Source organism: Bos taurus, chromosome 12 (genome assembly GCF_002263795.3).
Source record: "Bos taurus isolate L1 Dominette 01449 registration number 42190680 breed Hereford chromosome 12, ARS-UCD2.0, whole genome shotgun sequence".
Classification (NCBI taxonomy): Eukaryota; Metazoa; Chordata; class Mammalia; order Artiodactyla; family Bovidae; genus Bos; species Bos taurus.
In genome coordinates this window covers 25,653,875-25,681,854 of record NC_037339.1, presented here as the reverse complement: position 1 = coordinate 25,681,854, position 27,980 = coordinate 25,653,875, and the positions used below count along the sequence as shown (strand labels likewise).

Below are 27,980 nucleotides of genomic sequence, written 5' to 3'. Positions count from 1 at the left end.
GACATGGTATTTCCCTAAAGTGAAGGCGACAAAGGGGGACTTCATGGAATGAAACTATCGGCCTTTGAAGCTCTTTCCTAGGCTCCAGTCTCTTAACTGGGATTTCTCATGTCCCGGGGTAGGGGTGCCCCAGGTTTCTCTACTACTTCATAAACGTAGGCTCCTCCCGCTGATCTGGTTCTTAACAGAATCTTGTCCAGCTCTGCAGAAGGTTTCTAGTGGCCTCCTATCAGAAGGTTAAAATGATAGCCCCTTGCTGAGCTCAGGCTTCTAGAGGGTGAATTCATACGCTTCCTCTGCTCTATGACGCCTGACTGTCTCACAGCAGAAGTTAAGCAGGGCTGCCATGTTGTTTTTTCCTTCATCAGGCTAATAAACAAAAGGACAACTGCAGGCATAGTTTATCTTAAGAAAATCTATGGAAATTTAGAACTTACTAAGCAAGTGGGTTAAGGGGTGACTCCTTTTATTAGAGTTTTTTGTTTGTTTTAGCTGTGCCAAAACCTTACTCCTGGGTCAATGCAGTTGTGGAGTATTTCATATGTGATTTGATTGTTTAGGCTCTCAGATACCCCAAACTCTTAAAAAACACATTTATCCTCAAAAATCAAGGTTTCTCCATTAATGGTCCCCTCCTTGGAAAATTCAATCATTTATTTATTAGCAAATATTTATTGAGGCACCTATTCTGTGCCAGGCATTCTATTCCACCAGGTGGTGGTTATATAGTTTTTAACAAGCCCACCAGGTGGTATCTTTTCCTACTAGAATAGGAGATGAAAATGTCTTTCTGGAAAGGGTGAATAATTAATACTTCAGGTTTTGCAGGCTATATAGTTCTCTGACACAACTACTCTATTCTGCCCTTGAAGAGTGGAAGTGGCCATAGGTTGGTTATGAGTGAATGGATGTGTTCCAATCCATTCCAATGTGTTCTAATCTGTGTTCCAATAAAACTTTTATTTACAAAAACAGGCAGTGCCCATTGGCTGTAACATGGCGATCTCTGCCCTAGAAGATAACTTTTTAATTAAACATATACTTCATCAGGATTTGGGGCTATAGACTACTTAAAGTAAAATTTAATGCCCCTCAATTCATGAATAATCTAACATACAGCTTATTCAACAGTTTGTTCCAATCACAGCATCAAAAAAGGTCATGGTTCTACTTTAATAATAAATGCTTTGCTCTGGAGAGAGATGAGTTTTCTCAGGAAAATCTCTCTCTCTCGTGTGGAATGGATGGTTTTCTCTTGGAGCAGTCTTTTCCAGACTCTTCTTTTGGGCTGAGTCTGTGAAGGCACTTTTGTACATTTAATTCTTGCCACAGATTTGGAAGGTTGATAACACCCATCTCATTTTTATAGGCAGGGAAACTGAAAATCAGAGAAGGAACACATGCCTTGCCTGAGGTCACAACACGAGGAAGTAGGACAGGCTGGATCCAAAACAGGGCTTCTCAACACCAAGGCCACAGGCTCTCCATGCACAGAGCTGCCCATCTTTAATCAAGCTTGATTCATCTCGATTTTCAAGGCTTTTTAGTTTCTAGAAGTGTCATGTGTTTGACATGTATTTGAGAATTGTCTGACTTCAGCATATGGATATTTTGCACTCAATAAAATAACAGTGTGTCAATACTTTCAATTAAGTTCTTTATGATCATTCTTTCCTACATGTTTATACCCCATAAAACCTACATTCTATCAGTGAACATCACTGGCGAACATGTGGAGTCAAAATATTCAGGAACAACTACATAGAAAAGAATGTATATGTCTTTTTAAATCATAAAGAGGGAAAGAGGTGCTGAGGCAAGATTAAAATAAGTGCAATACCACAAAATTTCCCATCAATACCAAATTATATATATATATATATATATATATGGATCCTCTTTTAAAGGGGCCCTGAAAATAAAATGAAAGAAAATAAAATCTCAGATAGTGAGCAACCTGTTTGACTTGGTAAAATAATACAGATGTCTCACTAGTTCTGTGTTTCTCTTAATGACCATTTGTGGAACTATCAATAGAAGACAAAGTACTGTTGCTCAGCTTTTGAACCTAATAACTCACTTTTTAGTATCATGGGACAGGTGTAGAACCAGACCTCATACTTTCTCTATACTTTTCTCTGTCATCACAGAGACAGAGTGGTTTCGAAGTTTAAATCTGTGCCTTTTCTGTGTGTTAAACTTTCTGTTACTAAGGGAGACCCAGGCCAGGGTCGGGGAGAGTGGTTAATCCTTTGCTAGAACTAAGACCCCCGCCCTTCCTTCCTACAGCACTTCTGACACTCTTTGGGGGCTGGGTACTTTTCTCAAGGGCAGAGCAAGGCCAAGCCAACTTTCGCAACCTATTGCAACCTCTCAGGTGCCTTTGGAAGCGTCTGTCTCCAACGCGGGAGACCCGGGTTCAATACCTGGGTCGGGAAGATCCCCTGGAGAAGGAAATGGTAACCCACTCCAGTATTCTTGCCTGGAGAATCCCATGGACGGAGAAGCCTGGTAGGCTACACTCCACAGGGTCACAAAGAGTCGGACACCACTGAGCAACTCCACTTACTTACTTACTTCACCCTGTGAGGAGTTCCTCTCTGGCTTTCGTGGGAACCGATCTTTCAAACCTACACTGAGCAAGATGCCTTTAACTGACCCATTCCTTTTAGCAGCAGAGCATGGCAGCATTGAATAGGCTTACAAGGGCTGCGTGGCTGCCGCAGCTCTGCCTCGTTACTCACTGTTGTAGGACGGCGCTCGAATCCAGGGTGCACACGAGTCAGGTCAGGGCTGGAACTCCAGCCCCCTACTGTCCTAGCTCTACTCCGCGTCTTATCTTATGTGGCGTTCTTAGCGTGTGTCTTGCTTTGCTACTTGTTTCGTTCAGTTGGTTTCTGGCTCTTGCCCCGTTCTGTGTGCAGAAGATGCAGGAATTCTTCTTCATGTGCTGCTGGGCACAGCACCTGCCAGGGGGCAGCTTCCCCCGAAAAGCAGGCATGGGGATGACTGCTTCCCCTTTGGATAAGGTTGCATTTTCAGGCAGGGAAAAATGGAACAGAATATCAGTGTTTTCCAGGGCCTTTGGAGTCCCTCCATGAGAGGGTGGAATGGCTCAGGCAGCCCATTCCTGGGATAGGGTCACCCCGAGGCTCTGGGGGACAGGAGTAAGGTATCCTGGAAAGAGAAGCCTTGCAGGATGCGGCTCCATTGGCCACAGCCTGGAAGCATCTCTGTGCTCAAAGCAGGCGACCGAATGAGAGGAGGAGGAACAAGCCCCCGTCCCTCATTTCTCCACCATCAGCAATAAGCCTCCTAAGAGGGACACTGCCAATGCTGGGCGCCCTAAGAGATGCTCGCTCAGCCTCTGCCCCGTGAGCTGCTTTACCAAATGCAAGCCCGTCTCCGGGTGTTCTGCTCAGAGCAGTGAAAACAGCCAGGAGCACTTGTAAACACAACAATTGGGAGCGGGGACATTCCGCCCGCAATGATTGTTTATGTTGCGAGTTGGCTGCCACTGTGGTTAGACAAATGCTCCCACTTCCGTGGAGATAAAAGGCAAGCATTTGCAATCAGTGAGGGGAGTGTGTTCGTTCTGGGGCTAAATGGCATTATAAAACTTCCTAATTAAGCATATACGCAGATGAGTTTTTAGCATCATTTCTCCAATTTAGCTTTACATACTGGGTGTGCTGTTTAGTACAGCATTAACTATAAACATTGTTGTTACTGCCCCCAGCTGGAAAACAGAGCAGTTTATGTGTGGAAGGAAAAAGAGATTATCTCCCATCTGCTCCTGCCCATTATTCAGGGATGTGTCATTTTGTCTGCTGATGGGAACCACTGCTAGGATTTCATTTAAATGGCCTTTTCTATCCTTGGCTACATCTATTAATTATTGTGTTTATTTGGGGTTTTGCACCCACCCTTCAAGCCCACAAATTTAGTAATATAATTATTTGGAGATTTTTTTTGAAATTATATATATTGTCATTTGTGTTATGCAAATAGGCACAACTGTAATTAGACACATTTGATACCTATCTTTAATTGTATATCTTTATACTCATATATGTTTGGTTAATATCCCTGAGGTTAGGAGACACACAATTAAAAAAAAGGTGGCGCATGATTCGGTTTATATAAAGAACAAAACCAGGCAAAACTAATTAATGTAGACAGACTCCAGGTCAGAGCTTGCCCTCGGGGCTGCGTGACCCTCCTGGAAGAGCCCTGGGGGCAGGGGTCCTCTGGGGGTGCTAGAGATGCTCTGTGCCTCATCTCGGGGCTGCTTGCTGTTTGTGAAAATACACTGAGATGTGCACTCGAGTGCACTTTTCAGAATGTATATTACATTTAAGGAAAAAGTAAAAATCTGGATGCATCATCTTCCATGTAAAAAGAGTCTACACAAATGACTGAGTCATCCCCCCATCAAAAAAGAAAAAAAAAAGGTTAAACATAAAACAAAGTTCTTTCTGTGTCTATAATGCTGTTTACTTAGGTAAATAAAAAGGTAGGACTGTAACTCCTGCGTGTACATCCGTCCAGAAGATACAAATACCTTCTGTGTAAAACTGACTTCAAGATACTTCTTGAAATTTGAGTATTTTCTTGTTTTCAGCAGGCTTAGAAATGGCCACAATCTTAGACAGTTAGATAGTTTGTCAAAGATTAGCTGTGTCTGCTTCTCTAAGGGCTTTGATCCTACTGTCTAATTATAGAAAAAATTAAGAGCAATAATTGGAGGTTAAAATTATATATTATTATACATATTATTCTTATTTTTTTAATGAGTTAGTCTATTCCTGGAAATAGTATAAGGCACCATCATTTGAGGGGAAATGCCAAACCCAGTAGAATTTTTCTTAGCTAACGCTAAAATGTGGAGCTTTACCTGGAGATCATTTCAGAAACATTAAGATGGAGGAGAAAAGTTGCCTAGGACTTCTCAGAGTTCATTTCTCAAATCATCAAAACTCATCCTGCCTGTGGATAACTTACAGAGACACAAACAATGCCCTCTGAAGGAAATGCTATGGCAGTTGACCAGAATAGAAAACGATTGGATAGAATTCTTAACCCAGTTAAAAAAAAAAAATCGATACCTCCCATAGTCCCTTTTGCTTGAGCAGATAAGCCAGCTAAGTAATCTGACAGTTACAAAATACCGAAAAATAAATTCATGCAATAGCTAGTACATAGAGGGATTTCCAAGGGGAGAGAAGGAACAATAAAACAAACAAAATGAAACAAAAAGGTGGAGAATTTGAGAACACAAGCTTACCAACACACACAATGCATTCTATAGCTCACCGTGTTTAGAGGAGCTTCTACGACTAAGGTGTAAATGCATTGTTTCATCCATCTACTAAGGTCAAGGTCGGGCTTGATGATTTTAAAATGACAGTATATACTTCTATAGAATATATACTAAGGTACTATTTTTCTTCCATTTGTTAAGGGACAGAAGAACACTAGAAATCATTGATTTAATTAGCAGCATCAGGAAAATGCTTTGACATTAACACTAAATATACTGTCCTTTTAACTGTAAGGAAAACTGATACTGAGCATGTGCAATGGAAAGAAAGCTGGCAAATGTCAGTGTGAATAATGGGTGAAAAAAAGGAATGAGGGGGTGTGGCATCTCAATCAAGATTAAAATGAAACTGATAAAGCAGCATATGGACTGGATAACAAATCAAAAGCATGTTTATCCACTGAAGGAACTGGTTAATGGAGACTGCCAGCACGTTGCCATGGAAACACTGACTTGAGCTGCACCATCTCATACCTTATCCAATACATTCCTGGTTGTTGGTAGTAGTCCAAAGACCCTGATCTCTTGATGGTAAACCCGTGGTCCAGCTGAGCAGAGAGAAACGGGGGCAACTCAGTGGATCGACATTGTGCTAAAGGATTAAGACTCCAGAAGAAGCTGTTCTTCACTGACTATATATGTATATAGAAATAACGACGCTTCTTGTGCAGGGTGACTAGCTAATACCCTAAATCTATACATTGAAAATAAAAAGGCAAGAAAAGACACTAATCCCTCATGAGTACCTCAGAGGCCAATTTGTTAGAAAAGATCTAATTTGTCAAACAAGTTTTTGAATGCACATTTAATAATATCCTCTCAATTTCAAAAGACATAAACACCTCTTCATATTCTAGAGCAGTGTTAAATGCTTTACCATAAAATGTTGAAATCAGCTTTAGCCACCTAAGAGAAAGCAGATTGGAACATCCCCCCATCCCCGCCAAAAAAATCTTACCCCATCAAGCTTAAGTTTGAGGCCTTCATAAAAAAAATAAAAGATGAGAGGAATCAAGTTTTGAATCACAGCACTTTGGATTTCTCTCAGAGTTAATCTTCAAAAGCAAAGCTACTCTTAAAGAAATTACATTTCTAAACTAGATATAGTATAAAACAGTAAATTTTTTCTCTAAGAAATTATAGAAAATAAAATGAAAGTTTTCACTATTAAAAATGCACATGTACACGTAAGTGCTTATGACAAAAAGTACAATAAATAGAAGATAGGATAGGTTCTCAAAGTTGTTCCTCCTGGAATAAGATGTTAGCTTTTGGCTTCCTAGGAAGAAAAGATTCAGTCCCCCAAATTTGAGAAACAGTAATCATGCCTTACGCCCAACTCCCCGTTCTGCCCACGAGAGGAAGCAAACTGACCACTTTTCTTTCTGGAGAGGCTCATGAGTGCTTTCAAGTGTGGTACTGCCATGATGCTGAGGACAGTTTCTACCACAAAATTCACAAAGGCATTTCAGAAACATGCCAGGGCAGCCGTCATTTAAGCTAGAAACTGCTCAGAAGATTTGGTATTCTGATGACAAACTAGGCTATCCCAGTATTCAGAGAACAGCACTTTGAAATTTTGATCTTTAAAAAAAATGTACAAAAAAAATGTACAGTTTGTTTTATTTAGGAAAAAAAAAAATCGAAGTACACTTGCTGTTAGGAAGATGAAGGCCTGCATTTCTGTTTCAGCTCAGGGATAGCTACTCAGTAACTGGCTCTCTATTGCCACCTACAGGCAAGGCGGCCCATGACACCACATTCGGAAATGGCTCCAGTGCAGGGGTCCCCGCCTTCAGAAGGAAGCTGCCCACGATCACAATTATTAGTACACTGATTAGTATGGATTTGTTCAATTAGACTGAAATTCTCTATTTGCATGAGCAAAATGCAAAATAAGAACTTGAAAGCATTAGGAAAATTACCGGTTAAAATAATAAACAGCATTAAATGAGGAAAAATAAATTGGAACTGACATCTGAGTCATCGGTTCTTCATCAAGCTGAGCAAATCTAATAACGCCTCCCTCCCCTCCCTCGGCTCTCAAGAAGTCCACCGTTAAAATGTCATCTCTAATTCCATTTTATGTCTATAAATTGCATTTTAATAACCTTTTGTTTCCCTTTCTCTGGTCTGTTCTGGGTTTCTTTGGTTTGGTTGTGTTTTAATCCCCCAACTACTGGGAAAGGTAGTGAGGCAGCGGGGAACAATGGAGACGGGGTGTTGCAGCTATGAGGAGAGCAGTGGGCTCCACCTAGTCACGCCATCTGACCTAAATGCCAGGCACCTCTCCTCCTCTGAGAAGGGCCCTGCGATCTCTGGGAGCCTCCAGTGGGTAATTACTCTCCCAGCTAACTCGAGGACCTTAACATAAAGTTATCATTTGTCCTCTCTTTGGTCTTAATCATGTAGGGGGTGGGAGGTAGAGAATAACAAAATGACAACACGAACAGAAAACATTAAGGTTCAGAACCATGAATGCATGTTAAACTACCCTCACGTCATAAATTATACCTGTGACCAGAGTCTGTTTGTTATGACAGTATGCTCTTTTTTCCTTTGTCACTCTGAGAAAGAAAAAGTGTCATGAACCCCTGTATGAGCAGATAGTGAGGTTTCTAACTAAGGGAAGAGAATTACCAGTTAAAGACCAATAATTTAATTGCTGATTTTCTGAAGAAAAAAAAAAAACAAGCCAATTGACACTCCATTCTAGACAGTATATATATTTTTGAATTTTAAAGGGTGCATATAATTTCCAAAAAACCAGTCTTATAATCGTGGCAGTTTAAAATAAAATACATTATTTGATAGCCTCTGGGAAAAGCATACATGCCCATGAGAAAAAAATTCTGTCTGAATGAAATCTATGCTGAAATCAGTTTCTTTTTCCCCTATACCTATCAAATAGAAATCATTACAGTGTAATTATTACAGAAATTTCTATCATGTGGGTGAATCAATAATTATATTTATTATTAAGTTTTCAAATGACCTTTATAGAACACATCATTTATGAAAGCTATTCCTTCTACCTCTCACTTACCTTCTGCCTCACAGCAGAATGTCATTCCTTTGCAATTAAACTTTAGTTTGAGTTGGGATATTTTTAATGCCAGGGCTCCTTCATTGGGCGATGGTCCCCTGAGTCTAATTCTTTGCACTTTAAGAATGGGAACATGGGTATGGAGTATACATTAACTTATCCAGTGCCATTTTGAAAGCTAAGCACGAAGGCAGTCAAACTGGCTGGTTTCTAACTCCCATCCTGTACCTGGTGACCTACCCCAGGTTTTTATGGAGGGTGTGGACATTTATATGAGGGAGAAGCATTCTGGAGAAGATGCATAAATGCATCTATTATGGCCTGTGAGCTCCTCCTGAAATACTCTCTGAAATTTACAGCCATATTCTCTTTCATTTGAAATATTAATCATAGTGGTCAACATGTGAATTGTGCTTTAGAATTTGACAAGGCACTTTTTCAGTTATTTCTCTAAAAAGTCAATTATTTTGAACCTAAGTGGATGATTTTTTTCACAACTTTGTAGTGGATAAAGAGGTTAAATTAGCTTGCAACTAACGCACAACTTAGCATCACACAGCCCATTCTACAATTTATAAGTTTATTACCAGTTGGTACAGTCTCCATGGAAACATGTTAGTAATGAACTGAGAAACTAATACTAAATTACATTCAAAATGGTCCAGTCATGATGTTAGAAAGAAATCAGTGGACTTTTAATCTTCAAATACTAACTGAAGGTTTTGGGGGAGATCTACTTAGATGAAGTTTTAATGAACTCATATAGAATAGGTTTCAAAATTTATCCCTGTTTGATTAAAGTAGGATTTCCCCTCCCATCTGTGTTGTCTGTCCACTGGAGAATTGCCCTAAAATTCCTGCTCTCAGTCATTATAAGATTCCCATAAGATTCCCAGAATACTGTGTACAAAGCATTCTTAAGCAACCAAGGCAAACTTAACCAAAGACTAATTAAAAATAAAAGGCCAGGAAAAACAAAAACAAACCCCAAAATGACAGGTGGGAAAAGCACCCTCTCTAGCGATTGTAAGCCCTCAGCAGGAGCAGAAAAGCAGTTCTTTTCATGGACAAGCGTGCTGGCAGTCCATTCCAAAAGGAAACTGTGGAAGCAAACATCTTGGAATAGACTTATGTCTTGAATGAATGATGAAAGCAGAGGATAGAATGTCTGGTTTCCCTGAGAAGCACCATGAGATTGTTACCTTCAAAAATTACTGACTGAATGTTAGCTGATAACAAAGAACACTGATGAAGACAGGAAGGACACTGTGCTTCTACACTGAATTTCCTTAGAAAGAACCAGAGAGCTAGGGCCAGAACAACAGCTTGAATATTAAATCCCCAGCAGTGCAGAGGAGAACCAGGAAAGAGTACGCATTCTACTTAGCGCTGTCAGTATGCTCGTGAGCCAGTGACTCAGTCATGTAACTCCCTGCTGAAAGGGTCCAATCAAAAATCATGATATGCAAACAGTCCAGGGAAGTGTACGCATGCCCTCATGCCACCTGCAAATTCTGGAAGCTCCTCGCAAATATTCAGTAACCCAGATCTGAGACTGGTTGTATCTAATAGGTCATTCATGTATCTTTGTCTCTTTTCTGGAGTTCTGAAACAACCAAAGACAGAAAAGAGAGAGCAAGAAAAACACCGGTAGAAGTAGTTAAATATTCAGTATTGCTGACAAGAATGATGTGTACTTAGTAGCATAAATACTCTTAAAAATTTGACATAGTGCGTAAGTTGTTTGTTTGGAAAAGAAAAACAGCTCAAGTGATTTCACAATGAATATGCTGTTAAAATGTACACACTCAGGGGGAAAAAAAAGGAAATTATTAAAAACTCGAGTAATCTGGGACTTGAATATATTTACTCTGGAATATGACACCAGGAAGTATGAGGTTTCATTATTTCTCTGCCCAATTTAATCTTTGCCTAGAGCAGCTATCAAATTGCGCGTAGTGTATGTCTGCAGGTATGGAACAGAGGGAAAGGAAAAAAAAAAAGCCTTGTGCAGCCACATCAACAAAATGGTAAATATTAACAGACTCTCCACTTTGAAAACAGACATTTCTAAGGAGCAAGAAATCGTGATTTCTTTGGGTGTTCGCAGCAATTCAGTTTCACTGAAAATCTCAGTGGGTAAGCCTCCTGCCATGTTTTTGGCTTTCGTTTAAGTCTCGTACAAAGATCTATAGTGTTCCAGCCTCTCTCTGCCATGTCTCAGCTCCCCTTCCCTCCCAGGTCCTGGCAAAAGGACACCAGGAACTCTTTTTTTCTCAGAGCCCAGAAGTTTGCATTGGCACAGAGTCCAGTGTGGGGGCGGTTTTCTGCTTTAAAAAAATAAATCATGAAATTAATATACACTGCAAGGCACCCTGGAGGTGTTGGATAATGATGCAACTCCCACGGAAATGATCAGCAAAAGCACATCATATATGTAAGCCCCAGACCTCCCCCGGTGCTTTCCATGGTCGAGCTGTCTAAAGAAATGACCCATTCTGCTGTCTCTGGGTGGAATCTCCTGAGTAATGCCTGTCTCTTAGGTGGATTGCTTTGAAAAAGTTATAGGTGGATATTTCAGATGCTTACTGCTATGACAGAAACTCCAGCTGCTGTGCTATTCGGTTTGGGGCCTGTGTTGAAATGCTTCTTTATCTTTCCCGCTACTGACAGCTGATGTTCATTTTCTGGGAGGCCGTCATCCTGGAGGAAAGAAATAAAAAAAAAAAAAAAAAGGAGAAGAAAAAAAATGAGATAAATGGGAAATGAGGCCAAGATATTCCAGTAACAGGCAGTGATCTTAAAATTCATAACATTTCAGGAAGAAACCAACCAGTGTCCCCTCATTAAACACTGTTGTTGGAAGTACTGCTCCAAGGGCTCCTTCATGTCCACATTTGCTCTGAAATTAATTTGCTGTGTCATTTCACCCTCTTACTTTGTCCCTAAATAAAATTTTTCTGTTTTTGGTTATTAGTAAAATTGATCCCAGTCATCACTCTAGAGACATATGTCAAAGAGCAAGTTAATCTGGGCAACCAAAAAAAAAAAAAATCTAAAAAACATTTTTTTTTCCCCTGTAACACAAGAGTTTTATCCTCTTAGCCCATAATTCTGTCCCGCAGCCAAGGGAAACTGATGGACCTGGGCTCAGGCAGGAACCCCTAAATAAACTCAGTCTGGTTCCACAGCCACTCGATCAGCCACTCTATAATCCCAGGCAGCTTTCCAGGGGGAAGGTTCCTCCTTAAGTTTTCTAATTGTGTGCGTTTATGTGTCTTATTTTTGGCTGTGCGGGTCTTCCCTGTTGCTCAGGCTTTTCCCTCGCTGCGGAGATTGGGGCCTACTCTCTAGCTGCGGCGCTCAGGCTTCTCACTGTGACGGGTTCTCCTGTTGCAGAGCAACGGGCTCTAGGGTGCTCGGGCTTCAGTGTTCCACGGCACGTGGGGTCTTCCCAGATCAGGGATTGAACTTGTGTCTCCTGCATTGGCAGGCGGATTCTTTACCACTGAGCCACCAGAGAAGCCCCCTTTCTTAAGTTTTTAATCCTTCTTGCTGCCCTCAATTCATCTGTTGTCATGACATACTCCACACTGGAGCTCACTCGAACTAAGGCTTCTGCTCTCTGCCGGAGCCATTTACAATGAAGATTGGACTGATTCCTCTCCTTTGCTAACTACTGTTGGAATAATAGGAACCAGGGTCAAAATTATGTGCCACCGTTTACTAGTGTGTGCCGAAGAGACTGCACGATCCTTGAAGACAAAAAGTATGTTTTGTGCACTATAGAATCCCCAGGTCTTAGCATGTACTTTGGCTCATAGTAGATGCTTAGTAAATATTTGTGGGATAAATGAATGAATATACAATTGTTGCTATCTATTTAAACCAAAATTCCTGGCAAGACTTCAGCATCATTCATCATTTTCCTTCCCTACTTCCTCTCCATAATTTTGCATGGAATTTCTTGACTCTACCCAGGAAAAATAAGTTTGCTGCTTTCCAAGCACAGCAAGCTTGCTCCCTGGTCCCTCCACATGGGATTTACTCCTTTTTTCAGCATTCAGCTATTTGTTTATTAAGCTAATAGTAAGTGCATGCCTGCAATGGGCCGGGCACTACAGTAAGTGATGGAGAAATAATAGTGACCAAAAACAGGCATGGGCTTTGCTCTCATGGACCCTGTGGTCCTTCTCTTTCTTCAAAATTTGAGTCCTAATCACCTGTTCCAAAACATTTCCCATCTGTTAAGCACCATTCATTACAACAGTTCTTCCATAAACTCCTAATGCTTTTTCATTATATATATTTGCACTATTTAGATTCCCTTTGGTGTTGGGTGACCTTGTTTGTGTGTCTCTGAGTGTGTGTATATACACACAGATAAGTTTATGTATAACTGAGTCTTTGACCTCTTGTACCGCATCTTTCATGTTTTCTGTAATCTTCAGTGCAAATCTTGCCTCAGTGCCCTGCACACAGTGGGTGCTCAATTTATGCTCTTCTGCTGCTGCTTTATTAATGGCTAGGAGAAGGAACACTTATCCTGCTTATTAAGTCACATCTGAAACCAAATCTAGATGAAGGGGGCTTTCCTGTGATGCAGAGTGAATTCAAAAATTTTTTAAAATTCTGTATTGTGGAAAGAGATATGTAGTGGAAGGTAGACTGGAGTAAAGGTAGGATGATACCTGAATGGCAACAGTGTCGTGAGCAGTACCTACTCTGTGCAGGGCTGTGCTGGGGATGGTCAGGTGGGGAAAAGATAGCACTGCCATCTGCCAGACCCTCCCGGGCTAACTGGGAGACAGAGGTCACACATCGCGTCAGACAGTAAAACAGGCCAAGAAGGTAAGAAGAGAGCTACTAGCAGGCAGTGTAGCCACGTGGCTCAGCGAGAAGCACCAAAGGAGTTTCAGGGAGAAAGGATGAGCTTTCAGTGAGCACCGACTTCACAAGGAATCCAGGACCCCACTAGGTTCCTGCTGGTAGGAGTGTCCTGACAGGTGTGTGTGCGGCGGGGCGATGTTGGTGCAGAGATGGGCCTGAGTGGGAAGCCACAAGGCATGTTTGCCAAACAATTAGTCAACCATCCTCCCTCTAGTTAAGAGTTTCCGTGGAAGAGAGACAGCGAGAAAGTTGGAAGAGCAGGGGAGGACTGGCCAAGGGTGAGGCCCAGAAGATCTGGAGTTGGAAGCCTTGGTCTCAGTGGGAGTAAAGCAGTGCTCTTTAAGAGGGGCCCAAGTGCAGGATGCGTGAAGGACCACCCTCCCTTTATTCACTTCCCAACTCGACAAGTGAAAGAGAAGCTGGAGGACAATCCCAGAGAACTAGGATTAGAGGGTCTAGAGTTTTAAACACAAGAGCAAACTCAGTGATGCATGGAAAACAGTTTTTCTTTTTTGGTTAACGGAACAATAGCCTTGGAATCTAAGTTAAAATCTGAGAAGGATTTAAACGTTTGACGAGATGAAATGATGTGTCCTTACTGAAAGTCTTACAAGTGTCTTATCTCTGGTGTAATCTGAGGTTCTGCCTGAAGGGAAAGAGGAAGCAAGACAGAGTGGTGCCTCACTGGGTGTCACTTCCCAAATTATATGGGTGCTGCTGCTGCTGCTAAGTCGCTTCAGTCGTGTCCAACTCTGTGCGAACCCATAGACGGCAGCCCACCAGGCTTCCCCGTCCCTGGGATTCTCCAGGCAAGAACACTGGAGTGGGTTGCCATTTCCTTCTCCAGTGCATGAAAGTGAAAAGTGGAAGTGAAGTCGCTCAGTCGTGTCCAACCCTTAGTGACCCCATGGATTGCAGCCTACCAGGCTCCTCTGTCCATGGGAGTTTCCAGGCAAGAATACTGGAGTGGATTGCCATTGCCTTTTTAAGATTTTTTTAAATGTGGATCATCTTTAAAATCTTTATTGAATTTGGTTACAGTATTGCATCTGTTTTACGTTTTGGGTTTTTGGCCCAAGACATGTGAGATCTTAGCTCCCCAACCAGGGATTGAACCCACAACCCCTACATTGGAAGGTGAAGTCTCAACCACTGGACCACCAGGGAAGTCCCTCCAGTCGTCTCTTAATAGAGATCCAGGCTATGTAAAGCAATGCCATTTGTATGAGCTTCAGATGATAAAATGAGCTTCTCTGGTAGCTCAGCTGGTAAGGAATCCTCCTGCAATGCAGGAGACCCTGATTTGAAGCCTAGGTTGGGAAGATCCCCTGGAGAAGAGATAGGCTACCCACTCCAGTATTCTTGGGCTTCCCTGGTGGCTCAGACAACAAAGAATCTGCCTGCAATGCGGGAGACCTGGGTTTGATCCCTGAGTTGGGAAGATCCCCTGGAGGAGGGCATGGCAACCCACTCCAGTATTCTTGCCAGGAGAATCTCCATGGACAGAGGAGCCTGGCGGGCTATAGTCCATGGGGGTGCAAAGAGTTGGACACAACTGAGGGACTAAGCACAGCACTAGATTATAAAACAGTAAGGAGAGAAAGGGGTAAGGAGGGGAGCAGAGTTAAAAGAGAAAGGCAGGAAGATGACAAGAGATAACCATTACATGGCCCCGTGCTAACTCTTTACATCTGGGATCTGCTTGGTCCCCAGCTTACCTTCTACACTGTGCACTGTTAGTCCCATTTTGAAGACGAGCAAACTGAGGCTCTGAAAGGTTAAAATTTTGCTCAAGGTCACAGGGCTAGAAACTGGATAACTCAAGTCTGACCCAGGTTGGAACTCTGTCATCTTCCCACCACACTGAGTTGCATTGTCAAGGGCATTCAAGGGCATCCAGGGTGTTAGCTCCAGACAGAGGTCCAGAGTTGTTAAATGGAAGGCTCAGTGAGTCAGCTTTTCCATGATGAAAGCAGTCGGAAGGTAAGGAGGATTGAATCAGGGGCTGAAGACACCAGAGGACATGTGGACAGGGCTCAGTGGAGGTTGAGAACAATTTGGATGGAGGTCAGTAAACAGGATGCTGAGCACTTCCCAGGGCCCAGAGGAATGTAGTTAGAAACTCGAAACTTCTATGTCTAGGGACACTGGGCATCCACTCAGCTGGGATGTGGGGAGGTGATCCCTTGAGCTCTCGAAACGTCTGTGGAGCAGGCAGTGCTGGAAGGCCTAGCTGATCCTGGGTGACAGGAAGGTGCCCTGGGTCGCAGTGTGGGCCTCTGAAAGGTTCCTGCAAACGTGAAGGAAACAGCTAGCAGGGACTCAAGGGGGCAGCCTCTACTCAACTTCCCGAGGGAGAACCAGCCTTACCGCAGTCTCATCTCCTCACCTCCCCACCACTGCCATCTTGGCCAGAAACTTCTCTTTACCTGGCTTCTTCTTTTTTTTTTAACCTGCCCGTTTTCCAGCTTAGAGCTGACTCTCTCACCATGCACACAGCGGGCTTCGTGATCATTTCCCGGCTCTGTCCTGGTCCTAATCCCCTGTCAGACTCCTGGCAACTCTTTCAGATGTTGGGGCCTGGGGGTTCCTCTAGCTTTAAATTCTGCTGAAGGTTTCAGCTTCCCTTGGGTTACGAGTTCATGCTGAAGCAATGAAGGTAGTGAAACAACCTTACAAGCTGTCAGGGATGCTTCTGACTTCATAAATCTTAAAACATTTCAGTGTTGTTGTTTTTTTCCCCAACGAAATAAGGTGTCTCTGCTAGAGAAGGTAACACACACACACAACTAAAAAGTCTGCAGTCTCTGTATCAATTTTGAAGGCTTTGAGCATAATTGGATTAAAAGACAAGCAACTGGCTTTGCAGAGCCCTAAATCTGTACCTGAGGCATCCAGATTGATGATGGAGATTTAGCTAACTTACTATCTTGCATCAGTAGAATAAATAGGGCCATTAAAAACATACATTTTTAAAATATATATATCTTCATCGCCATTATCCTGAATAGATGATGTGCCAAAAATGTGCTATGAATTTTCCCAAACGTGACAAGCCTGGCAGTATGCTACGAATAGTTACAGTATTATTACCATACGTTCCGGTATGTAGTCTCCAGGAGTAGTTTCTGAAGTTTGACACGGGCTGGTTGTGGTTTGAGGTTAGTGGTTTTTGATTTAGAAATTCCCGTCCACTACTTGGCAGAGCATTGCAACTGACAAGAACAAAATTAGTTTGCAAAATGGAAAATGAACTCTCCCAGCTGTCTGCAGGAGACCTAGCCTCCCGATCTCCATTCCTCGAGCGGATGTTGGGGAGGAACTGTCTGAAGGGGTGTGGGGCTCAGTCGTGAAGTCATTCACTGAAGTGAATTCCTCTCTCTCCGAGGGAAACCATTCCAGGGGTCATGCTTTAGAAACCTTCCTTCCTTCATGGAGTTTTGTTTTTGAATCATGGATCTGGTTCTCGGTCTACTCACTGCCAGACTCTATTATTAATAATACCTGTAAATTTATGAGAAGCGTGGCAGTCTGGAGTGGTTCACTACCAGAATATCCTGACTTGGTTTTAAACAATCCCAAGTGCATTAGCGCACTCTCCAAATAGTGGGTCCGTTTCACAGCCCTCGACTCTTAACCATTCCCAGCTGGACGACATCTCTGGATTCTGACGCCCTTGTCTCAGCCCTCTGTATCCTCTGTGTCCACAGTTCACACTGCTCATGGGGAGAAAATGTGATTTAAATTAATATCTATCTTGGAGGAAGGAGAGGGTAAGCTGCCCAAATGGAAAGTGGAATTCCATGTCCTCATTTACAACTTACAAATACAGACAGGTGGTTTTATTTAGTATTACAGTATCACTGGGGATTCTCTTAATTTCTAGCAACAATTAGATGAATGCCTATTTATCTTTGTATGGGTAGTGCTGAATTTTATGAGCACAGAAGAAAAAAGCATATTATCTAGGTTCTTGTTTCTTTCTCCTTCCTCTTTTTTTTTTTTTTTTCTTTTTGAATATCTTGGCAAGGTAGTATCTTTTCAAAAGAATAGGTAGGTGAGAAAAAAAGAGGTAAAAATTTAAAGGCCAGGAGGGTGATAGGAAGTCTTGCATCGACTAGGTAACTACCCTTGATTTATTTAAACCTGCTCTTTGCTCTAGACAAGAGGGTCTCTATCTTGGATTCACATTATAATTTGTTGTCGTTGTTTAGCTGCTAAGTTGTGTCCAACTCTTTTGCAACCCCATGGACTGTAGCCTGCCAGGCTTCTCTGTCCTTGAAATTTCCTAGGCAAGGATACTGGAGTGGGTTGCCATTTCCTTCTCCAAGGGATCTTCCGCACGCAGGGATGGAACCTGCATCTTCTGCACTGCAGGCGGATTCTTTCCACTGAACCACCAGGGAACCGCATTATAGTCACCTAGGAGAAGGCAATGGCACCCCACTCCAGTACTCTTGCCTGGAAACTCCCATGGACATAGGAGCCTGGTGGGCTGCAGTCCATGGCGTCGCTGAGGGTCGGACAACACTGAGCGACTTCACTTTCGCTTTTCACTTTCATGCATTGGAGAAGGAAATGGCAACCCACTCCAGTGTTCTTGCCTGGAGAATCCCAGGGACGGGGGAGCCTGGTGGGCTGCCGTCTATGGGGTCGCACAGAGTCGGACACGACTGAAGCGACTTAGCAGCAGCAGCAGCCTTTAAAATTCCTGATGTCCAGGCCAGTGAGGATCAGTATCAGAATCTCTAGAGGCAAAACCCAGGCATCAGACCGCATCCTATCGACCTACTAAGCTTTGTGCTAAAGATTTCTTTGAGCCTCAGTATCACCATCAGGAAAATAGTTGAAAGTAGAACACAGATTTGTAGATTTGTAGCACTGAGACGGACCTTCACCTATGGTATGAGGAGAATAACATGAGGTAAGATCAAAACCTTGAAAATCAAAATCCAATAATAGGGGACCTCCCTGGCGGTCCAGTGGTTAAGAATTCACCCTCTTTCCCATGCAGGGGGTGTGGGTATGATCCCTGGTTAGAGAGCTAAGATCTCACATGCCTCTTGGCCATAAACCCGAACATAAAATACAGGGGAAATACTCTAACAAATTCAATAAAGATTTTTTTTAAATCCAGTAACAACAATCTGTTTGAAATATAATGCTGATAATTTAATCCTAGTTACAAACAAGAAAGCACTTTGGAACTGTCATTTAAGCTTAGTGAACCTGCATTTTTCTATCAACAAACTGTCATTTGGAGAAAAAGTGACTCACCCTTATTCCTAATCCCTGGAATGGTCCAGATACAATATTGTCTATTCCACTCTCATATGTGCCTAAATCACATGGTTCCCCACTAGATGAGGAATAAGGTAAATACTCTTAGCCAGGGCAGTAAGTGTTGGTATTTTGCAGCTACGTTAAGAGAAGGCTGTGACACTGGAGAACACCACAAGCTGATAATCACGTGACCTGTGTGGAGTTCAGAGCCCACAAACAGGCTCATTGTTTGGATGAAGGGTTTGATCCTTAATCCAGTTTCTCATACGCCTGTGTTGATCACAGTTTGCATTTCATCAGTACGCAGCCACAGATGATGGAGTCACTGCCTGCTTCAGACTCAAAGTCTCCACACATTTACCAAGTACCTACGGAGTACAAGCACCTAAGACTGTCTGCTCAGGCCCTTCCTATATGGTGAAAGAAAGTGAAAGTCGCTCAGTCGTGTCCGACTCTTTGCAATCCCATGGACTAGACAGTCCATGGAATTCACCAGGCCAGAATGCTAGAGTGGGTAGCCATTCCCTTCTCCAGGGGATCTTCCCAACCCAGGGATTAGGTCTCCCACATTGCAGGCTGATTCTCTGCCAGCTGAGCTATGGGGCAGTGGTGTAAAATGAGCATCCCCAGGTTACCCACGGTCAGCCAGCGCTCCTTCCAGGGGTCTGCAGCCCTCTCCCAGACACCTGGCTGCACACTGCTGCTGCCTTCATCTCTCTGGCTCCTGGGAACCATCCACTGAGAGGCCTCATTCACGACTCTTTTGACAGCAGAGCAGAGGTCCAGACACCAAGGAGCACCCAGAGTGTATAAGGAATAATGGGAGCCTAGAGGAAGCACCTTGAGTAATGTTCTAACAAGTGACTCTCGTTGACTAGATTTTTCTTCAGTTCTCTTGCCCTCATGCTCTGCTCTCTGTTTCATAAGAGACTGTTCCAAGTGTGCCAGGTGAAAAGGGCATCATAAAGCAACAGAGAAAATTAGGACAAATGGGAATGTGGGAAGAGCTTTCTGACAACTTCCTTAGGGCTTCCTTCCTTACAATTATTATTACATTCTCCACCCCTCCCTGCCTCCCGCTTAGGTGGCGTCTGCTGCAGTGATCAGATACAATTTGATCATCAAATGCAAAATGTCTTGCTAACTGGGCTTCCTTTTACATTCCTAATTTATTTATTTTAATAGGTGTTGTTCATTTATTGTACTCAGAGACCCCAACAGATACTAAATGCTGGCTGTGAACACTTGGATACATATTTTTTTCATTTGTTATTTTGAGACAAAGACAATAATCAGTGTTTTGACTAGTTACTACATAATTTCAAAACTTAAGCAGTCACTTTACACATTTGTTTTTTTGCTAAAATTGCTATTTTCTGTTAGGATTTAAAATCTGTTAGAATTATATTAAAAGGTATTTAAAATTTTTAAATCTCCTAGATAATGCCTTAAATGTTATCCTTCCTTTTATTTAAAAAAATTATTTATTTGTATGTTTATTTTTCATTATTCTTCACTGCTGCCTTGTGAAGGCACTCTACTTGTGGCAAGCAGGGGCCACTCTCTAGCTGTGGAGTGCGGGCTTCTCATCACAGCGGCTTCTCTTGTGCAGGACGGGCTCTCGGGCAAGTGGGCTCAGGAGTTGCAGCTCCCAGGCTCTAGAGCACAGGCTCAGCAGTTGTGGTGCACGGGCTTAGTTGCTCCAAGGCATGTGGAATCCTCTTGGATCAGGGGTGGAACCTGTGTCCCCTGCACTGGCAGGCAGATTCTTTATCACTGAGCCACCGGGGAAGTCTTAATTTCATTTCTCTACCCAACTGAGTTGGATTGATGTACGGTCATTTGCTTTGCAATCAGGGTGAGGGATTATTTTGTTTCCAGTAGCATCCCAGGCACCTCACATGTGCCTCCCATTCACAAAGACAAATTTGCTCCCATTCACAAAGTTCTCTTAGAGCAAACATCCATATCCTGCCTCAGTGGCGCTGTCTGACGTCTCTTCCCAGCCTCCTCCAGGAAGAAGGTCTGACTCCTTGTCCTCCGGGAAGCCTTCCAGACAACCTCCCCACAGAGCCCGGCAGGGGTGGCCCTTCTCCCACTGCCAAGCTTTATCAGATTGAGCTCCTGGAGGGCTGGCCTGGCAGGCGGTGGTCCTCTGATGAAAATGCATTTTGGATCTAAAATGGCTGTTTGTAACCTATGAACCTCTTTCCTCCATGGCTCTCTGTGAGCCTTCCAAGGCGGTGTTTCAAATTCAGATTTTCCACTGTATTCTGTGTGGTCACACTCTGAATGTTTCCAGTGCTAACATGCAGGGTGACAGTTTGAGGACCATGGGCTTTTAATTAGCACATAGATCAGTCCCAAACAACTGCTGCCACCAGGAGAGCCTGCAGCTGGCCTGTGCCTCTTCCACCCTGGACGGCTAAGGAAGAGGCACCATGACCCACTTCGGAAAGACTGCCTCTTCTCCCGCATTCACAGTGCTTTCTTGTATGACAGAGAGAGGGGCAGATGCAGGGTGGTGCAGGACTTGGAGTGAGGATGCCTGGTTGCGAATCATGCTTCAGTCACAAGCCCAGCTACTTGGAAAAGTAATCCCTCGTAGCCTCTGTCTTTTCATTTGTAAAATGGGCATAATAAAACCCACCCTGCCTATCTTGCAGGCTCCTTATTAGATTTGCATGAGGTGCTTCCTAACCTTTCCAGCTTCATGGAAAAGGAGAACTTTTGCTTAGCACCATGGGGGTAAATGCTAAGGTTGTAAAGCTGGAGATGATGGCTCCTGGACTCTGCCTGACTGTCCCCACCAAGGGCTGCGAGGATGCGTCTTTACACATCTGTACACCAGTCGGGAAGTTCTGCTGTGTCCAAACAGTTAACAAATCTTAGCCATACACCCACACAAGCTCACATTCCTATATATTCTCCAGTCATATAGATAGAAAGCCTCCCAGGACTTTGCTGGTGGTCCAGTGGTTAAGAATCCACCTGCCGATGCTTGGGACACGGGTTTGTTTCCTAGTCCAGGAAGATGCCACATGCTGCGGGGCAACTAAGCCCGTGCACCACAATAAGAGAAAGCACTGCGATGATAAGCCTGTGTACCACCCACCAGAGAGCATAGCCTCCACTTGCTGCAATTAGAGAAAGCCCATGTGCAGCCAGGAAAGCGCAGCACAGACCAAAAAAAAAAAAAAAAAGAATAAGTAAATACAGAAAAAAAAAAAAAAACAAAACCCTCCCTGTGGGGTGGGAGAAACCAGGTTCAGATGTGTAAAGTGCTGAACCTAGGCCCATGGCCATCAAGTGGAAGAAAATGAACAAGACCCCAAGCTCCTGTCCACCTCAGGTAGAATCTGTCTCAACACTGTGCCTTCAATCATAACCTCATCCTCAGTCATTAGTTATCTTGGGAAAACACACCTAACCAATCACCAAAGTGGTAATTCAGAGAAATGGAACATTTTGTTGCCTTCATTTTATAGGCAGATCCTTCAAGGCAGCTGGCAAAATTCATATCAATGAACTGATGACGTTACACCTGCCTGTGTCTGCATCTATATCCAAATCTATGTCTGTCTTCTGTTCTGACCGCAAGAATCATTAGACCCAAGAATGGACTTCCACACATGTCAGTAAGGGCTGTAACAGCCCCTGCGTTAGATGGCGCTAGTGGTGAAGAATCTGCCTGCCAATTTAGGAGACGTTAAGAGGCGCAGGTTCAATCCCTGGGTCAGGAAGATCCACTGGAATAGGTAATGGTACCCGACTCCAGTATTCTTGCTTGGAAAATTCCATGGGCAGAGGAGCCTGGTGGGCTCCAGTCCATGGGGTCGCAAAGAGTCGGACACGGCTGATTGAGCACGCACACGAGGTTGTAAACTAATCTATGTGAGATGCTTAAAATGGTCCTGGGCAGACACTGTAAGCTCAACACTCTGTTAGTATTTATTATGATGATGATTCAAAACAAACCATATCAATCAGTTAGAAAGAGAGAGAGGATCAAAAATAATGACTCTACTCTGGAGACTTCTTTCACAGCTAAAGAAATATCATCAGATTCTTGTACTCAAATAGCAGCAGCAGCAGCATCTGGGAGCTTTTAGAAATCGAGAGCGTCACATCTCCAACATTACCATCTGCATTTTAATAAGACCCCCAGGTGACTTGTGAGCACAGGCTCGTTTGAGAAGTGCTGCACTGGAGAACCCCAGGGCTGGTGCAGAGACCCTTGGGTCACTGGCATTTTTGGTTAGAAACGATGCAAAAGCAGCACTGACTCAGAAAATCTGCTCTGTCTTATTGATGGACTCAGTCCTAATCGGGACCAGGGAATGTAGGTTGCAGGGTGGGGGGTGGCGACCATGTGCAAGCCCACCCCCTACCCCCACGGAAGGCAGGCCCATCTGAATCAAATGAAATGCTTTGTGCACGGGCCCGTGAGAACACATGTCAGCACAGATACATCAGAGGCCCTCGTGGAGCAAGGCTGAGATCCTGGAACTGTGCTGGCATGTTTGAGGGGGAGGGACAGATGCAAACACAACACTTGAAACAGGAGGCAACGTCATTAGGCAAGTTGTGATTTGAGAAAGGGAGGTTTAGGAGTAGATACAGGGAAGGGAGGGAGTCACTTACGTTAACCCAGGGATGTTCGAGGACCTGCACGGCAGAAAATCGCTGATCCACATCCACCAGCAGCATCATAGTGATGAGCTCCTGTGAACAGAAACATTTGATGCTGTTTGTGTCTAACACTGAAAGTGAAAAATGGCGTGTTTTCAAATGCAGAGGTTCTCTTTTATCTTTGAAAAGCATTTGTATAAGCTCAGCCTTAAATACATCAACTCAACTTACCTGTAGCCGCCTTTTAAAGGAAAGGTGAATATTTGGAATTTAAAATATACACCTTGTAGTTGAGGGAAAAACATAAAATGAAATATTTAAAATCAATTTCATAAAAATGTTTTTAGTAGAAGGAAATAAAGTATACAAGTGAAGGAATTAATATTCCTTTCTCTGTCTAGCATTTTTCACTTTAAAGACAGAGTCCTAAATTACTTTAATATAGAAATCATATTTAAAAAACCTCTTAACTAAATTTTCACTTTGCCAGCTGAAAGAAAAAATGGGTTTTTTTCCTCCTAACTGCAAGAGCATATTTGGGTTTGAAAGAAAGAAATGAGTAAAGACATATGGAATTGCCAACAGCTAGTTGGTAAAATAGAAACTGTTCTTTAGCAGCCAAAGAATTAAGAGGAAATATGTTAAAAATGATTCACAAATTTCCAGAACAATCAATAAAAGTAAAATAGAACCATTAAGAAAGAAACTATTGAATGGTTCTGAAATTAATGCATCTCTGCCATGAGCTCAAATTTATTTGCACCAGAACAGCACAGCTTGGGGTTTAATGATGAAGTCTGTCAGACATTTGTCTCCTCTGGATTAGAAGTTCCCATGCAACAAAATGGCTAGATAACGTATTATCTGGTCCCTCACCTGCACAGACTCTGAGTACTGCTCCACAGCGGGAATCATTTACTCCCAATGATGTACAGATTCGATCTGTACTCTCTCACTTGGGTCAGGACTTAACTAAAGCTACTACTGTGTGTGTGATGCTCTTTGCAGGGGGCCAGGACTTAACTAAAGCTACTACTGTGTGTGTGATGCTCTTTGCAGGGTGCCGAGGGGGTGCAGGAGATGCCCTCTGCCCTCCAGTTACGGAGTGACAGCACTGGGACTTGGGCACGTTCCTAAAGAGCCTGCTCACAGGTGAAAGCTTCTCCACCCCCACCTCTGCAGCCATTATCATCCCATCTCCTTTCACCTCTGAGGCTCTTCTTGGACACTTCTCTCAACTCCACACATTTTCCTATGTCCAGAGGTAGATTCCTGGATAGTTGAAGAAAATGAGAGATTTGGGCCCGCTGTGCACCATTTTCTATGGAAGTGGCCAGGCCTAAGGAGTCGGATTTAAAATTGAACTTACACTCAGGATACAGCCAAAGAAGAAAACAGGTACACTGAATAATCAAAAGATAATTAGTTGCCAACATCAGTTTTAGAAAAACTTAAGTCAATGCTTGGAGACACATACTTGAGGAATCAACTAAAAAGTTTTCTTTTTTTAATCTCCGAGTCTACTAATGTCTCTGTGTAAGATTTTCATAGTTTTCTTAGAGGTTTTAATGACAAAAACTCTTTTAATGACAAAAACAATATGCTTTGTTCCTCGTTGCCTCTAAATCCTGGCTGTCTTTCAAGGTCCAAGTTACACCATAGCTTCCCCATGGTGTCTTTCTTGGTCATTTTAACTCATGTTGAGCACCTTCACTTTGACTGCCTAACAAATCATTTAATTTCCTCATTCTTTTATCCATTCATTCAGTATACGCTGAGTTATCAGTTATGTCACTACTGAGGCACTGAGGTATAGTAATGAATACAACAGACAAAAATCCTTGTCTTGATGGAATTTACATCCTAGTGAGGAGAGTTAGAAAATGAACTCCATAAATAGGATATATCCACCTATCTATATCTAGGTCGGAGAAGGAAATGGCACCCCACTCCAGTACTCTTGCCTGGAAAATCCCATGGGCAGAGGACCCTGGTAGGCTGCAGTCCATGGGGTCGCTAGGAGTCAGACACAACTGAACAACTTCACTTTCACTTTTCACTTTCATGCATTGGAGAAGGAATTGGCAACCCGCTCCAGTGTTCTTGCCTGGAGAATCCCAGGGACAGGGGAGCCTGGTGGGCTCCGTCCATGGGGTCACACAGAGTTGGACACGACTGAAGTGACTTAGTAGCAGCAGCAGCAGCAGCATATCTAAGTAGTGGAAGTGAAAGTCGCTCAGTCCTGTCTGACTCTTTGCAAGCCCATGGACTATAGAGTCCATAGAATTCTCCAAGCCAGAATATTGGAATGGGTAGCCTTTCCCTTCTCCAGGGGATCGTCCCAACTCAGGGATTGAACCCAGGTCTCCTGCATTGCAGGTGGATTCTTTACCAGCTGAGCCACAAGGGAAGCCCAAGAATACTGGAGCGGGTAGACATCTAGGTAGGCAGACAGATACAGACAGGTAGTTAGATGGTAGACCAGATGGAGGTAACAGTGGAGGTGTTACAGAGGAATATGAAGCAAAGGACAATACTGTCAGCTAGGCAGGGGTTCAGAGGTGCAACTGGAAATAAGATGTTCTGGGAAAGCTTCACTGAGAAGATGACATCAAGCCAAGACCTGAAAGAGGTGAAGCAATAACCTGTACAGAAATCTGAGGTGGGCTCCAGCCTGCAGTGCAACTGGCATGGCCACAGCGAGTGATGAGCCAGGGAAGCAGGGGCACCTGACGAGGTGGACGACCTGAAGACTGTGAGCGCTTGGGAAGGCCAGTAATTATGACTAACATGCATACAGAGAGCATTCACCATACCATTTGTTTCTTGGCACAGGATGATTCAATAACTCCACAGAGACACAGGCTATAAGGAAGAGGAAGGCACTGGAAGCCAAAACCTACCTTTGCAGAATCGGAAACGTTATCCCAGTACGGAGAAGGGAAGTCCACTTGCCCCATCAAAATCTGATCAAAAAGCACCTCCTGGTCGTCACCGCTTCTGTTTAGACGAAAGACAATAATAAAGAATAAACACAGGAAAATGCCAACTCACGGTATCCTTATGCATCGGAGGCCTTCCTTCCCCCGTAAATGTGTAAAACGTTGTGTTTTTAAGCAATTCAAAATGTCAGTATGGAACTGCTTTGGCAAATTAAGAAAGAATGAGTTCTTAAATTATATGAGAAAGATTTATGGAAGGCATGTAAACTAGCATGCACAACATTGAAAAAATAACAAGTCCTTATTAAGCAAAAGGTAGTAAAGTTATGTTCTTTAATACAGCATTCCATTCTTTTCCTGCTACAGGCTCCTTTATGCATGGAGGCTGAATGGATCATTCAGAGAATGGACAAATGCCTTGTGGGTGCTGAATGAAGGATCACTGCCCATACCCACGGAACGGAGGGAAACCACACAGCAGGATGTAAGTAATGACACCAGCTGCCCAGATGTCCACCTTGAGGCCATATCTGAAAAGGTAAGTGATGCCACCGTTAGCAAAGTCGGGCCGGGACAAATTACGGAGCATGGCAAAATGGACGGTTCTGCTATCATAAACCAAACAGCAAACCAAGCAAAAATTTTAAAAAAGCCACAACTAACACTAAACTACAACCCACTGGCTAAACAAAATTCAAGAAAAGAATAATAATTAAAAAAGAGACAATTTAAGGCACATGATTAAAAATCAAAGCAATGCTAAGGTTGTATCTACATATCAATAAGTGAACAGTTTCAGTAAATGCCTATTATAGTCATATCAAGTTTGTGTTTTTGATTATTATTTTTTATGAAGAGTATAATTGCTTTACAATGTTGTGTTAGTTTCTGCTATACAATGAAGTGAGTTGGTTGTATGCATGCATATATTCCCTCCCTCTTGGACCTCTCTCCCACCTTGCCTCCATCCCACATCTAGGTCATCACAGAGCACTGAGCTGAGCTCCCTTGCTATACAGCTGTTTCCCACTATTTACCTGTTTTACACATGGTAGTGTATATATTCGGAGAAGGCAATGGCACCCCACTCCAGTACTTTTGCCTGGAAAATCCCATGGACAGAGGAGCCTGGTAGGCTGCAGTCCATGGGGTCGCATAGAGTTGGACACGACTGAACGACTTCACTTTCACTTTTCATTTTCATGCATTGGAGAAGGAAATGGCAACCCACTCCAGTGTTCTTGCCTGGAGAATCCCAGGGACGGGGGAGCCTGGTGGGCTGCCGTCTATGGGGTCGCACAGAGTCGGACACGACTGAAGCGCCTTAGCAGCAGCAGCAGCAGTGTATATATTAACATGTCAATTCTAATCTCCCATTTGGTCCCACCCTCCCCTTATCCCCTTGGGTCTGTAAGTCCATTCTCTATGTCTAGTTACATAAGATTTAAGACAGAGACAGACCTGTGAGACAATTTAGGTCCCAAATTTTAGAAATAATAATTACACATAAGACATTCTCTAATCTATAAAGCACTGGCATACATCATCTGATTTTGTTTTCCCAATAACTTTGTACCTTGTACAGGACAAGTATTATTGCCTACTTTATAAGAAAGAAAACCTAAGTTCAGAGGGGTAAATAATTTGGATCAAGATCACACAATTAGTGGCCCAGATGAGTTCCAACCAACGTCTTCAGGACCCAACCAAATTCTTCTGCCCCGCACCACTCCTCCCCAGTGGGCCATCAGAGCACCCACCAGGGCATCGCCTGAGGTGGTGCCTCGGAGGAGGTCAGGCACGGCCACAGATGTGGCTCCCAGTCAAATCTGATGAATAAGAAAGTCCTCATTACCCTGCGTTG

At 43.2% G+C, this 27,980-nt stretch overlaps 1 protein-coding gene across 4 annotated transcripts in view; it reads right to left on the bottom strand.

Moving 5' to 3' along the window:
* DCLK1 (doublecortin like kinase 1) overlaps positions 1-27,980 on the bottom strand; it is a 354,917-nt gene that overhangs the window by 13,483 nt on the left and 313,454 nt on the right. For 2 of the 4 annotated variants that reach the window (XM_010810737.4, XM_024999951.2), the window contains 5 exons: positions 26,569-26,646; positions 26,078-26,174; positions 23,187-23,267; positions 10,959-11,072; positions 5,798-5,871 (listed from right to left, as the gene is read on the bottom strand). In XM_010810737.4, coding sequence (XP_010809039.1) covers positions 5,798-5,871; positions 10,959-11,072; positions 23,187-23,267; positions 26,078-26,174; positions 26,569-26,646 — 444 coding nt within the window. The remainder of the gene's footprint in view (positions 1-5,797; positions 5,872-10,958; positions 11,073-23,186; positions 23,268-26,077; positions 26,175-26,568; positions 26,647-27,980) is intronic. The other 2 variants (NM_001434816.1, XM_010810739.2) reach the window with 1 other exon arrangement.